The sequence below is a fragment of the Cajanus cajan genome, chromosome 5, assembly GCF_000230855.2.
Source record: "Cajanus cajan strain Asha chromosome 5, NIPB_CcT2T_4, whole genome shotgun sequence".
Lineage (NCBI taxonomy): Eukaryota > Viridiplantae > Streptophyta > Magnoliopsida > Fabales > Fabaceae > Cajanus > Cajanus cajan.
Window position 1 is genome coordinate 72,327,667 of NC_138521.1, and position 16,249 is coordinate 72,343,915.

The 16,249-nt window shown below is 29.7% G+C and overlaps 1 protein-coding gene and 1 non-coding gene across 2 annotated transcripts; one reads left to right on the forward strand and one right to left on the reverse strand.

Annotated features, from left to right (window-relative positions):
• The first annotated feature begins 349 nt into the window (after positions 1-349).
• On the forward strand, positions 350-2,697 carry LOC109811337 (nuclear transcription factor Y subunit B-6). Its single transcript, XM_020375042.3, has 2 exons — positions 350-485; positions 1,942-2,697. Exons 1-2 carry the CDS (start codon positions 428-430, stop codon positions 2,523-2,525), a joined length of 642 nt encoding a protein of 213 aa, XP_020230631.1. The 5' UTR covers positions 350-427; the 3' UTR covers positions 2,526-2,697.
• Positions 2,698-2,892: 195 nt separating this feature from the next.
• TRNAT-CGU (transfer RNA threonine (anticodon CGU)) lies at positions 2,893-2,964 on the reverse strand. The gene has a single exon. It is a non-coding gene; the product is annotated as a tRNA-Thr (tRNA).
• Positions 2,965-16,249: the final 13,285 nt, after the last annotated feature.

Sequence of the window (16,249 nt, forward strand, 5' to 3'; positions counted from 1 at the left end):
AGTATATTAACATTTTCATATATATATATATATATATATATATATATATATATATATATATATATAAAAGAAGAGAGGTAGTATAAAAAAAATTAACATTATTAACTAAATTAATTAAATTTATTAATTACTGTGCATAGTAGTTCCCCAAAATTGATGATAGTAAAAGGAAGCAACCTACGGCTGTCGGTCTTGTCATGTCCCCAATCCGAGTGGACTGATGCCTCTAACGGATGTCTCATTGTCTGTGACCGGCTATTGCCTATTGCCGCTTTCCCTCGTTTACATCGCCTCCATCGACACGTTGTTCCCCAATTTTAAGCACTATAAATCTCGACACTTGCCAAGTACTCTCTCACACACACCAACCTCTCTCTCTCTCACTCTCTCTCTTATAATCACTGTCTGTCACACACACCTAATAGCTATGGACACTGGAGGCTTTCATGGCTACCGCAAGCTCCCCAACACCTCCTCTGCCTCTGGTATTAAAATACACACTACAAATATACTTTACTTATACTATATGCTTTACCTTTTTCTTCTAATATTTTAACTTCATATATATGCATGACTCGTGCAGGATATACATTAATATACTTCTGAAATATCATCCATGTATATTTAATATATAGTACCTGTCTCGGTGATTCTACCATGCATGCAACCTTTTTATCTCCTCAGTCCTCACTTTTTCTTGCCAAATCCACTGAACTCTGATGTCATTATTTACTGGAATCAGTTCTTTCATTAATTTCTAGCATTTAATTTGCTGATCTCTTTCTCATGCGCAAAATCTGATATCTTCCTTATCCTATCCTCTATATAAATATATATATATATATATATATATATAGATATTGCTTAGAACTTGTAAGTTAGTTCTTTTGTGCAGTTGATTATTTCTTTCTCAGTTTCCCTATCCTAAGGCCGAATCTGAGCCTTTGGTGTCTCCTTCCACCCTACCTAGGTGGTTTCAGTAAAGCAAGGTGTGAAACGAAGATGATGACAATAGTGGGTTATGGCTTTATATTATTTTAGAATGGAACAAGTGGCACGCATGCATGCATGCAGTTACTGACTTGATTGTTACAAGTGGCATCCATGCATTTTCCAACATCATATCAGAATACAAGGATCTGTCTCCACTATACAAACCTTTTCATCTTCTTTTACTTACCCTCCTTCCCCGCCAAGCCAAGACTCTGGTGTGTTGGAGGGACATATATATATGTACATGCATTATGCTGTTCGAACCATATATATTATTCAACAATCCCTAAGTCCTAACTTTTTAAGGTTTTTTAATTTTAGTGATGATATTTTGATATATGCGCGTTATATACAACATACTCTATTAATATCCATTATTTCTGTCTCTAAATCTAAATGTCATCTAGTATATATATTGAGTGTGGCCGAGCTATTTTCCTTTTTTGTTTTCATTCAAATAAAACTATAAAAGTTTCTCCACTTGAGGAGTTTCTAAATCTTGAGTTACCCAAAAGCCAAAATTTCAAACAAAAAAACGAGTGTGGACCATTTTGCGTTACATGCATAGGCACACACATCCGGCACCACTTTGAAATGCGTTTCACAGTGACGAATGCATGAAAACAAATTTAAAGGCATGAAAAAGAGAACCGTTTTGAATCATTTGTCCCCTTTAATATTAGCCTCATGACTTCAGAGCTGTTTTTTTTGTCCTTTTCCCCGCATTCCTCTTACCAAGAAAGCACACACAGCTTCAATCCTTCACCCTTTTCCTCCACACTTCGATCACATCAGTTACACGCTTTCATTAAAACCTGACGTGTATCCCCCAACTTTATCCTTCCACCACCGATTCATTTTGTGGCAGTTTCATTGATAACATAAAAGAAACGAAAAAAGCATTGCATGTACATACATATAACCTTAATTAACCTGACGCATTCACAGGGTTGAAGCTGTCAGTGTCAGATATGAACAACATGAGAGCAGAGAACAACAACAACCACACAGGAGAGGATAACGAGTGCACGGTGAGGGAGCAAGACAGGTTCATGCCAATCGCAAACGTGATAAGGATCATGCGCAAGATTCTCCCTCCACATGCAAAAATCTCCGATGATGCAAAGGAAACAATCCAAGAGTGTGTGTCCGAGTACATCAGCTTCATCACTGGGGAAGCGAACGAGCGTTGCCAGAGGGAGCAACGCAAGACGATCACTGCTGAGGACGTGCTTTGGGCCATGAGCAAGCTCGGATTCGATGACTACATCGAACCACTCACCATGTACCTTCACCGCTACCGTGAACTCGAGGGTGACCGAACCTCCATGAGGGGTGAACCACTGGGGAAGAGAACCGTTGAATACGCCACTCTTGGCGTCGCCACTGCTTTTGTGCCACCACCCTTTCACCCCAATGGATACTTCAGTGCTGCCATGGGGTCCTACGTTAGGGATGCACATGCAAACAATGCTGCTTCCTCTCATCACCCTGGAATCTCAAACGCTGAACCAAATGGACGCTCCATGTAGATTGAGTTGAGATCTTGGAGAACAAAGAAGGCTTAATTGCATTTGGAAGAACGAGGATAATTAGTCTTATAATAATTAAGGGCTGGCATGGGAAGGGGGTTAGAGTTATATCCTAATCCTAACTATGTGTATGTTTTGTTTATGTTCAACGGATGGATTTTCTGATGTTTAATGTTGTTTGTCTTTGTAGTACTCTAGTGCTTAATATAAATGGCTTTCATGTTTTCTTGTTCTAGAAGTTGCTTTGCTCCAAGACAAGATTAATATTGGTCAAAACTATCATTTAATATGACCAGCGTTGATTTCGGTGCACTAATTAAAATAAATTGTTGTCAAACGAAGGAAAAAGTTAAGGACTAATTTGAAAAGCTCCCAGCGAGGATCGAACTCGCGACCTTTCGCTTACGAAGCGAACGCACTACCACTATGCTATGGAAGCTCAGCATATCAGCTATTTTACAATTTTGGCTCAAATTGAATACTATTTAATAAAATTTAACCCGAATTCATTAGTATTCCTTACTGAATTTTTTTGTTAAATTAGAAATTTACTTCAAAATGACATTGACGTATTCATTTCAATATTTATACAAACATAAATGACATTTTAGTATTTGACACAAAAAATATAAAGAAAAAAAAGAGAGCATAGTTTTGATAAGTGATAGTATGAAATAAAAATAAGATGAGAGAGATAAAAAGAAATGGTACGTGCCTATAATTAAAAAATGTCTGAATAACACTGTTTTGTACAACATAATTTTATATTAAAAATTAATTTTTGTACATCCAAGTATTCTACTTGATACCTAGTAAGAGAGAAGAGAGATTAAAAATTGTAGATATTAAAATATTAGTCCCATCGTATGTTTCATGGGTGTTAGCGCGTGTATATTAGTAAAATATAGTGTGGAATGAAAGAAATAGTTAATAGTTAATGTAATTTGTCAGATGATTCAGGAGCGTAACTGGTGCCGTTGCCTGTCACCAGAAGAAAGTAACCCTTTCCATTGCTATTGCTATGGTGTCAGGTGGTTGATGACATTGACCAGTCATTTGACTTAGGAAATGAAATCCTTGAAATTCGTTTGACTCTCTTCTTTTGTTGCTAATTAATGAACTATGCAAGAAGCAGTTTAATGTCACTGATCTTACAGTGAAACAGTACACAACATCTTCCATCTTATCTTCCACCTCCTCCACCTTTTCATAATTTCCCCTATCAAATGTTTGGCTCATCAAATTTCTTAATATCTTTTCTATTCATGTATGAAAATGGTTTTGTTTTTAATTTCACCCATTCAATTTCATGTTTTATTATTCAAAATTTAATTCAGTTCATTACGCAATAAGAAAATGATATACGTTTTACATATAGAAAAAATTAATGTTGTTAGTATAAATCAAATAAATAATAATAATATTGTATTATTTTAATAATTAAAGGATTAAACTATTTTTTTAATAATAAATGAATCAAATTAAATAATAATAAAAAAAAAAGTAATCAAAAGACTTATTTAACCTATTAAAATTGAAATTTATGATTTTCTTGCAATTTTTTTCTTCTAGGGTACATTATCCGAAGTACTCCTAAATCAGTAAATCTTCTAACAACTTTTTTTTCTTTTTCCTACAGTTTGATATCATTTTTCATTTATGTGATTGTATCCGAACAAAATTACTCTTCAATATCCAAATAAAAATTAATGTTTTGTTCTATGTTAGTCAATATCGGATATTTCTCTATCATGGGATGTTTTTCAAATTTATGTTTTGTTTGGATGAAGAGATGATAAGCGTAGGAAAAAAAAGTTGGATGAAAAGAAGTAGGAGAGAAGATAGAATAAGTAAAAATTGAGTAGATTTTTAAGGTATTTTAATCGATAAAATTAAGTAAGTGAGAAGTATAAGAGAAAGATAAGTTAAGTTTTATCTTCACTAATTTGTTTAGATAAAAAAAATGGAGAGGAATAAAATAAATATTTTTCTTAAAACATTTTTGTCCTTAATTAATGTATATATATATATATATATATATATATATATATATATATATATATATATAATAGATCTTATATAAATAGTTAAGTTAAAATATTTGTTTAGTTTGTTTACTTGCAGTTTTTATTTTTATTTTTATTTTTTTGTTAATTTTTTTTTGTAATATTGTTTGTTTTGTATTGTCGTGGTAGAGATTTTTAATTTTATAAAATAAAAAAATATTATATCAATAATGAATATTATAAGAATACAAAAGAAACACGAAATATTGATAGACTTAATTTAAAATAATTTTAATAAAATAAATTTGATATCAGATATACAAATTTAAATTAATACTTCTTTCAACTTAATACAAAAAAGACAATGTTACAAAAATAATAATAATAATAGAGATTAAAAGTACAAAAATTAAAAAGATTTATTTTTAATTATAAAAACTAAAAATAATTGAAAAATATACATAGACTAAAAATATATTTTTTTAATTATAAAAATTAAAAAAAAAGTAAGTAAAAAATATAAATACTTAAAAAAAATTACCAAATTGATAATAATGAGACTAAATTTGTAATTTATAATGAGACCCACATTTTTATTAATTAATTATCTATTTTCTTCTCGTTATAGGAGAGAATTTATTTTGAGATGGAACACACCCTTCTTTTATCTCTTCTCTACTTTTTATTCCTAAAACAACAACATAAACAACAACATAAAACTACTTTTTCTATCCACTTCTCTCTTCTCAACATGTGTTTTGTTGAGTACATCTAAATGATTAACAAGCAGGAGCAAAATCTGAAAATGAATGTGAGTCAATCCCATTTTATTAGCTAACAAAAAAGGTGTTAACTGAGAGATTTGCATTATATTTATAAACCCGAAACATTCGATGAACTCCCCAATCTGATTAATAAAAAATTTGATTATAAATTTTTGTTATGTGTCCTATTATTTATATTTATATAAAATTATTATTAATAGAATACATACAATTCACGTTTTTTTCAATCAATTAGTATTGTTACTTTGTTCATTTGTAGCCTTGAAATGTGGGAAATGTCTTGCAAACACATTATGAACACACTAACATTGTGTTTGAGAAAGGAGAAGTAAAAAAGAAAAAGAAAAATAAAAAGTGCGGAAAATGTAAAAAAGTTGAAATTTTGATGTCAGAAGAGAAACGTGACGTGAGTAAGTTTTTGTGGGGTCCACCATCCAAAACTTGCCCATCTAAATGAGGGGAAGTACGTGAAGTTAAAATTGCTGCACCGGTGCCTTATTTATTATTATGCTTATATCCATTTTCTTTTCATAAAATTATGCTATAATGATTACATTATATGTACAAGTATTATTGATTATCCTTATATATACACTAACCTACAAAACACACTTTGTATGTGAATTAATTTTAAAATAATAAATAATAATTATTATATAAAATAAATGGTATTAAAAAAATATTACTTATGATGTACGAAAAATTTAGAGACTGAAATTTATATAAATTAGAAATTGTCATAAAAGGATTAAAAAAAAGTCCAAAAAATATGTACACGAAAAGACCTATCACATTTATTATAATTATATGTATATTAAAAAATATATTTTGTATAAAAAAATATTTATTATTTTAAACATTTTCTTTATAAAAAAATATTTCTCTTTTATTAAATAATATTTTTAATTCTATTTTTATCTATTTTTTTATCTTTAATTCTTTCCTCTTTGCTGAACACGATGTAAAATTGAAAATGTTAGGCAGAGGACTTGTTATTTTGCAAAGACCTATATGATTTTCCATTGAGCATAATGGTACTAAACTAACATATAAATCCAAGGAATAACGAAAAAATATATACATTTACAACTTTTGTTATTATATATGTTAAGTAAAAATATGATCTTACTCTTAAAAAAAATAAAATATAATTTAATTTGTTATTATATATATGTTAAGTAAAATAAAAAAATAAAACGTAATTTAATTTAATCGTGTTAAGTTAAATTAATTAAATTGTATATTTTAGGATAAGACAATAAGATAATATAATATCTAATCTCTCTAGAATAATATAACTTACTCTATTTTTTATTATTGATTAAAATTTATAAAAAAAAGTTACAAATTTTATGAATTTCATAATTTATTTAATAATTTTTTTATTTAGTATTAAAATTTATTAAATTAATATTTTCTGTGAGACCCTTTCTTTCTCATTTTCTCCCTCTCAACTCTAAGACTCTCACTCTCGTACACTCTCACTCACTCTCTTGTTCTTCTCTTTCTTGTTGACTCAAGGTGGTGGTGTGGAGTAGTCTTGAATTTCTAGCTGAGCATTCGGAGCCTTCCTTTCTCCTCTTTCGGGTGTTCAAGCTCTTCTTCAACCTTCTTCTCTATTTCTCCTTCCCGGAAGCTCGGATTTCTTCGCACCGATGAGGTAAGGGAAGCTATATTTTTTTTTTGCTGTTTTTGGTGGTAAATGGGCTTTAGAAGCTCATTAGTTGCTGGATGATGGATGATTTTGGTTGAGATGGAAGAAAACTCATTTTCGAGGTTATCGGGTCTTGGGGTGAAAATTTGGGGATTTTCTTTGATTTGTGATTGCATGCTAAAAATGAGGTGTTTTTCATGATGTTTGATGAAAATGTGGACTTTTGGATGGATTGCATGTTGGTTTTCTGGCTGTTTTTGCATGATTTGGTGAAGTTTTTCGAAAATGGAAGGTTGCTGCTGAGCCTCGCGATGGGCGCTGTTCTTTGCGCCGGGCGCGTGACCACCAGGGGGCTCCATTTAGGCAAGCCCACCGAGCGCAAAGATGTGTGCGCCGGGCGAGCTTGAGAATGGGAGCCTCTGGATGGCCCACGCCGGGCGTGACTTGGACCGCGCCAGGCGCGATATCAGTTGTAACATGTTTTGGGGTTTCTGGTGCTGCCCTAGGCGCGAGTTTGGTCTCGCCGGGCGCGGAGGCTCCTTGGGAGTCTCTGCCATGGGGGTGCCGGGCGCAATGCGAATTGCGCTGGACGCGAGACCTTGGTAGGTCTCTGCCTTCCCCACGCTGGGCGAGGGTTAGGGCACGCTGGGCGTGTGAGACTCCTTAGAGTCTCTGCCTGGGCTTGCGCTGAGCGCAATTGGTATTGCGCCAGGCGCGTGAGAGATTTGGGCTCTCTGGCTGGGTCACGCCGGGCGCAGGCATTCTTGCACCGGGTGCGATGACCCCTGGTGCTCTCTGGTTGTGCCACGCCGGGCGCGACCATGAGTGCGCTGGGCGCATATGATGAAGATGACTTATATGCTGATAGCTATTAATTTTTGCTGAAATTTTTGATAAATGTTGTTTGATGCTGAACTAAGCTGAAATTGATGTATAGGCTGTGCTGACTAGATAATAATGCTGAAAAATGATGTTAAGTTGTAATAGATGTATATTGCCATGTTGAGCTGAGCTGTTATTGATGATTTTAAATGCTGAATTATAATATTGTTGTACTATAGAATGATGAGCTGAGTTGTGAGTAGTAAGTTGTGTTGAATACTACTTAGCTATGCTATATGCTGATTTGTTGTGCTGTGTTGTGAGCTGTGTTAGCTGAGCTGTGTGTTGATCATTAGCCACTATTGTGGTGCTGTTATAGTCGCTTTGTCGGTGCTGTTATTAGCCACTATTGTGGTGCTGTTATAGCCGCTAAGTCGGTGCTGTTACTGCCGCTACGCAGTGCTATTATTGCCACTTGAGTGGTGCTGTTATTACTGCTATGCAGTGCTGTTATTACTGCTATGCAGTGCTGATATTGCCGCTTTGCGGTGCTGATATTGTTGAATGTTGTGTGGTGTAATATAAGCTGTGCTGGTGTGCTGATAGCTGTAGCTGTTCATTGTTCATATATATGTAGGTTGATTTATTTTCACTAGCTTACCCTTTATTATTTCCATGGTGTTTGGAGTGTGATGATCATACTATGTATGGGAGCAGAGCAGGGATAGGTTGGTGGCTGGTGGTAAGTCTGTAGCTGGCAGACAGAGCTGATCTTTTAAGATGTTTTGTTGTTTTAGCTACTTGGTGCAATAGCATTTGATGTATTTTGTACACTTTAACTCTATCCAGACTTGGACCTTGTATATGTATATATATTCTAGACCCTATATGTATACACTTATTCCTTTCTGTGTGGTGTTTCTAGTGTGCTGTGCGGTGTGTAGTGACCAGCTGGATCGTTACATTTACAATTTATAATTAAAAGTATTAAAAAAAAGTGTAATGTTGTTAACATTTCTGCATAAATTTTGCATGCAATGGCGAGTTATCGTGGATTGGAATTGCAAGATCTTGCGACACACTGTCATGGGGCCCCCAAGCGCTGCACACACATTTTGCATTGATTTCTTAGGTTGTACTTGTGCATCTATCACCCCCAATTTAATATCACATTTTCCCTTTATTCCTTTTGTAATATGCCTGGTGTGAATTTTTATTTGGACAAAAGATAATGAGTTTTTTTAAGTGTTATTAGTTTTCTTCTTTAATTAGAGATAAAGTTATATTTTTATTATATATAAATATATTTTAATGAGATGTACATTAAATATAAATGTATAATATTAAATTAAAATTTTAATTTTATTAGAAAATAACATTAATTATACTATACGTAAGTTTTGTCTTTTTATTTTTCACTAATTTATTTTTTTTATTCTACCCCTAATTCATCTCTTGTCTCTCTTTCATTGAGCACTTAAAATTTATCTTCCCTGTAAATATATTGTTTTTAATAATAAAAAATAAAACATAAATATAAATTAGATTAAAAGCAAAATATTCAACCAATATATAAATACTGAAAATTGCAATCAATAATTGATAAGCGGCATAAGCGTAAAACACAAGGTTGTGAACCATGATAGTTACACTTGTTAAAATGGGTTTTAGTATGTGAGCTAATTGTGAAAATGGATCGGACCAAAAAAAAATAAAATTTTTATAATGGGTTAAAAAATGTAATTTAGTTCATTTTTGATTTGGTACACTTGAGTTGAACTTATGGTAGGTTAGGTTGTCTACTTCACTTATTTACACTTTTATCAATCTAACTCACTAACAACTCACTTAATCTGTTTATTATTATTATTATTATTATTATTATTATTATATATATATATTATTTTAATAAGATACATTTTTTTTGTAGATAAAGATAAAATTGATGTTAAACAACAAAAAATTATTATCAATTTATATACTTAAGCTTCTAATAAAGTTTAATATTGATGAATAATTATTCTCATGAAAAGTTTTTTTTTATTATTTAAAGTTGTACACTTTTTAATTTAAGTTTAATATTGTATACATTATACTTAATTCGATAAATTTTTACTTTAATTTAAAATTTATTTTAAATTATATTTTTTTAAAATTATATAAGTTGGTGGATCGACCCTTATAGTCCACCAACCCATGATAGGCCAATCCGGATTAAAAAATTTGGACATTAAAATTGGTAGATCAAGATAAGTCAATCTACTTAAAAAGTGAGTTGAGATGGATTGAATCAAACGGATCGAATTATTATTTTGATAACTCTAAATTCATAGCAACTATTAAGCACCTTTTTTTACATCAACAAAATTGTAATTTCATTTTTTAACTTTGTAATGATTTAATCGTCATCTTTAAAATCATTGTTAGCTAAGATATTTTTTCACCTTTTATTTTTTCATCCTTCATTCTCAACTCGTTGTAAATTAAGATCAAACATTTGGTCACGAGTGCAAAAGCACCACACATCCATTGGCAAATTCTGAATAAAAAAACGAGTATGCAACTCTAAAATTTTGCCATCTATGTGTATATGATTTCATAATTTGTTACTCAATTTGTGAAATAACACAAATTAGTACTCGATCGTTTGGAATGACATATTATTAACTAATATAATGTTAACTATTAAAATAACATATTAATTATTAATATAATATATTAACTATTGAACATTATGTATGTTATTATTTATATATCACATAAATATTTATGTTAAGAAATGACACATTATGTTTATCATTATTTATATATATCATATTAACAATTTATATTAATGTGATACGTCAATAAATAATATATTATATTATTAATTAACGTGTTATATCACCATCCAATTAATATGATGATAAAATATACAAAATTTAAAATGTTAAAATAAAAATGTAGATTTTGAAAGTTTGATGACATGAAATTATAAAATATGAGGAATAAAAATTACAAGCCTAAAATGTTATTACATCTAATAGAAAGATAATATAAAGAAATAAAAAAGGAAATAATAATAAATGCATTGTTGTAAATGGTGGCGAAAGGTTCAAATTATGCTATATTAAAATAATTTTATATTCACGATTATGTTTGTTATTTGTATTTATATATAGTTGCGTTTTAAAATTATTATCTTTATAAGTATATTCATATTTAGTATATAACTTATAACATTTTAACTTGTGATGGTGGAGAAAATAAATAATACTACAAAACAACTTAACATTAAAAAAAGAAGAAGACAAAAGTGAAGAATTTTAAAGTCTTAGTAGAGTAATTAAAGGACTTGATTGTAATAATTAAAAAGTAAGAAAATTAAATATGAGCACAAACATTAAGGCTAAAATTTGTGTATTAATCACATTAAATTAATTGGCTAAAAATATAATAATGTTTTTATTTATTTTGTTGATATCATATTTAACAAGTAAAAACTATTTAATTTGTATATATTTGGATAAGTGATTATCTCATGTAATACCAATAATAATATATAATATTATGTTAATATGTTTGCTTGTGACATCTCTGATTTTTTTCAAAATATTAAAATTATACATGTTTATCAGATAACGAATATTAGGAATTTTCTTTAACTCCGTTAAAAGATAACGTAGAAAAAAAGGGTAGAAAAATACGTCAACGAATGAAGGTAAAAAATTGAAACTATAAAAAAAATGAATTCAGTAAGAACAAAATAAATATTCAATAGCTTTAATATATTTTTAATTCTTATAAAATGAATGAATTTTGATTTTGATCCATATAATTTTTTTTAAAAAATATAAACATTTTATTATTATTATATTATAAGTAAATTTTGATTTTGATAATTTATAAAGTATTTTACTTTGATTTTTATCTCTTAAAAATTTAAAGTTGTTGTTTTTTTCTCTAATAATTCTTTTAAAATAAGATAAATCACATTTATTTTAAAGATTTATAAATTTTTTTAGAAATGACATATATCAAATTATTATTTAATCCTTTAATAAATATTGAAAATAATCACATAATAATTGTAATAGAGATTAAAAATAATAGTTTGAAAAAAAGTTACGAAACAAAATCAAAGTTTCCATAGGTGAATAATCTTGGAATATAATTCTTGTAATAGAGTCAAAATTAAAAGAGATGTCGTAGAGAAAACAATTCTCACAAGGTCTAATTAATGTTCATTTAATAAATTATTTATAACATTAATTTAATATCTGAAAAATAAATGGTTGGATTTTAAAATGATAAACTTTGCTAATTTTTTTATTTTAAAATAATCTGAATATAATGTAACTTTGAATGAAAATATCTATTGATATTATTAATTAATCTTGAATTTATACAATAAAGTATTATATAATTTTTTATTTTTTTAAATAATTTATAGACTTCATCTTTATATTAAATTATTTTAGTTTAATGATTGAATTATTAAAATTTTATTGGAACATGAATTATTAAATAAAGTAAATTTATTAAAACTTACTTTTTAAGTAAATGAATCTCTTTTATATATTATGATCAATTATATTTGTTTTATAAAATCAAAATAAGTTTTGTAAGATTTGTTAAATTAAATACGCTATAAATTTGATTTTAAAAAAAAATTAATGAGTACGTGTTTTATAGATGACTATTTAAGTCTCAGATTTGGAATGTTAAATTTCTATATGACAAATTGACAATTTTAAAAATCATTCACAAGAATCTATCTCTTTCAAAAATCATATTTTAACTATGTTTTTCTATAAAAACAAAAAATAGACGAAAGGAGTGAGAATCCAAATAATTTATGAAGGAAAAACAATTTTATAATATAAAAACAATTATATTTTATAGTTTAGATAAGTTAATAAACACATTTATAACATTTTGATTACAATAATTATAAAACTTAAATGTATTTTTAGTTCCTAGAGAATAATAGATGTGCTATTTTAGTGTGTCAATTTTTAATTGAACAATTTTAGTCTTAAGTAACGTAATTGTACATTTTTTATCTTTTAATTTTTAATTAAACAATTTTATTTCCTAAAGTATCACAATTGTATAATTTTAGTTCCTAAAATATCGCAATTGTATAATTTTAGTCCCTAAAGTATTGTAATTATCCAAATTTTTACTTATTTAAATTACATATGTTAGTAATTTTAGTAATAAATAAATTACTAAAATAAAGGTATAAAATCTTAAATAAATAAAGGTAAAAATTAAAATACGAAGGAAAAAATATTAAATGTGCCTACTAGTATAAAATCTTGCACAATTTGTAACTTATTTTGGAATTGGATCATGCTGCATAATAAGCCATGAATATTAATCATTCGTTAGATACAGTTAACTATTAAAATCAGGATAGTAATATCAAATTTAGATAATATATATAAAAAAATCTTAAGTTTAAACTATTTTGTTATTATTGTAATTTTTATTGATAAAAATATATAATAGACACAACTTAAGGAATATAATACTGTAAAGAGTTTTAAAAAATAGGTATATACACATTATTTAAAAGTTAAAGTTGTTTTTTTTATTATCATGATTTTAGATAATATAATATTAAATCAAACACACACAACTCTATTAAAATGTTTTTTCCTTTTTTTATTTATGTGTAACAATTTGTCATAGTCACTACACAAAATGTAATCACTATCATTAGTAGTAAAAACTAAATTACAAAGACATACAAGATTAAAAGAAGAACGACAACATACATATATACATATAACATGAATATAGAAGTAAAACATCTGAAGTGATATAAACAAGTCACATACATGTGTACAATAATCTCAAATAATTCTATATCCTAATATTGGTCAAGGACAACTATACAAGTTACATGTAGTAGCACCATCATCCACAAAAGATCATGTCCCTACCAACAAACAACTCCTCATATCTAACCTTTATCTATTATCATATATAACGTATGATCATTGTAGTCCAAACCACCATAAAAACAAAAAGGGTGTTAGAGTTAAAAAACATGCATGTATATAGAAAATAATCCTATAATGTACAACATCACACCACAATCATACATGAAAGCTACAACACTCCAAACAAACATGTATCTCATACAAATCATGTCACACAAGACATCAACACTGCATATGAACACACCTCAACCCACATCATATGCAAACATATCAACTAGTGCCTCATCATGCATTCACATACGGAGATCTCCTAACAACACAAGCAGTCTAAGTAATTTTTATCCTATTAAACCAAACCATTCATTTTCACACCGAAGCATTGGCTTGATTACAGCAAAATAAGATATCAATCTCTCCTTTGATTTCTCGGGTCTTATCATTTACACTATGAGAAACCAGTTTCACTGTAAGGAAATAGTATAACTGAGTATAGGATTACCACGATCTTGACATGCATTATCAAATCACATATGGAGTTCACCTACTGATTATCCTCAAGGAACCACACAACTTTTTTAGGTACTTGTTCAAGGGTTGTAGCCCTTGATCTCCTGTCTTGTTCACCACTAACTAAGGACCTAGAGAAAGCATTAATACCTCAAAACCTACTCCAAGAGAAACACCCACTCAAAAAGGGTTTTCTAACAGTGGCCTACTCAAATATTATTCTAAGATTTCTTATGTGGGATTTTCAGTTTTTTTTCCTAAATAACTTTTGTCTTTCCTCAAGTTCTAAGTTAGCTAACATGCCTTATTGCATGCTCAACATCCACACCTCATGCATACATCATCTATACACATTACATATAGTCAATGCATATAGATATCAACAATAACATCATCCATACATAACATATAAATACTTTCCAAACTCATACATCATACATCATACATATGCTAAACATCATCCAATGCCATACAATCATCTATATATGTCATGTCCAATCAACATATATAGAACAATCAATACACCCAATACAACATGCAATAGAACTCACACATTTACTCATGTCCATCATACAACATTCCAAATCACCCTTCATTATTCAAGCATTCTTTGTTCGACGCAACTTACCTCGCGCTTGGTGATATTGAGGTAGAGAGCTATTTGTCTCACCCACGCCCGACCACTATCTAAATCACACACAACGTGATTGAGGTGGAAATCCCATGGAACCTCACACCTGACGTGACAAAAATCCACGCCTGACCTCATCTTAGGTAGAGAGTCTTTGCTTGATTCTCTCTCAATGGCATCGTCCAATAGGGACCCTCTAACTTAATCATGCTCGATGCCACCCAATTGGGGGCTTGGTGCCACCAAGTTAGAGACCTCATAAGGTTTTCATGCTCGACGCCATTCAAACAACGTCTAATGCCATCCTAACTAGAAAGTCTCTCTCCTCACACCCGACCCCACTGATCACGTGCTTGGCATGATCAAGATAAAGGCCTTAGGTTAAAACTGCACTCAACTTCATGCCCAACGTGATCATGATTTTTGCACAATGTAGATCATGAATTTTGTCCCAAGCTCCTGAAGAAAATAAGACCCAACACATGTAAAGCACCTAACAGTTCATACACATCATGTAACACTCAAAATTATCAAGGAACAACACATATACAACCAAGTTTGCATCATTCATCAAAATCACCTTCATAGGTGAAAACACCAAAAACTCATCTTCATCTCATTTAATTCGAGTTCAGCCACATACATGTTCACATTCAATAAAAACAACAACAAGAAGTCATCAAATCAATGACCAAATCATCCTAACCTCCCTTACCTCAAACCCTAAGCAACCAAGAAAGAGAAGGAGAAGAAAGAAAAACTCCAAGCTTCCAAGCTCCACACTGTCCCAATCCTCTGATTCTTAGCACAAGCTTCAAATTCGACACTCCTAACTACGAATCTCACACTCCCAAGAAACCTAGAAGGAAAAAGGAAATAATAATTAGAGTTTCTCTCTCTAAGGTCTTTGAGAAATTGATATTACGAGGCTCAACTTTCAAAAGAAATATTATACACTTTCCCGCTTAAGATCAATTAGACTCCTGGAAATTTTTTTTTTCACAAATCACCTGAACTTAGTGTTACATTATGTACTAGCCAAATAAGGAAAACACAATTTTTTTCTTCTTTCCTTTCCTTTTATTTTTTTTTTCCAACTAAATGTATGAATCACATAAAAAAACTTGAAATAAGAGATATAAAAACATATCTTTCCACAACAACAATAATAGATATTTTTAAGGTTTTAAATTTTAATAGATTTGTTGATAGTGATCAATCATTTTTTTTTCTTTTTTCATATGCATTAATATTTCTCTTTCTCAATCCCTCTCTTTTATTTTTTATTTTAGTTATTGACGCATGAAAAAATGAAGAAAATTATAGGTTCCATTAAATATATCTAATTATTTTTCCTTTTATTTAATTTTCGAGAATAATGAGCAT

Excerpts from the sequence above, each read along its gene's own strand:
- LOC109811337 (XM_020375042.3), top strand. The coding sequence starts at position 428 with ATGGACACTGGAGGCTTTCATGGCTACCGCAAGCTCCCCAACACCTCC. Across the intron at positions 486-1,941 it reads CAACACCTCCTCTGCCTCTG|GGTTGAAGCTGTCAGTGTCA; the intron begins GTATTAAAATAC and ends ACGCATTCACAG.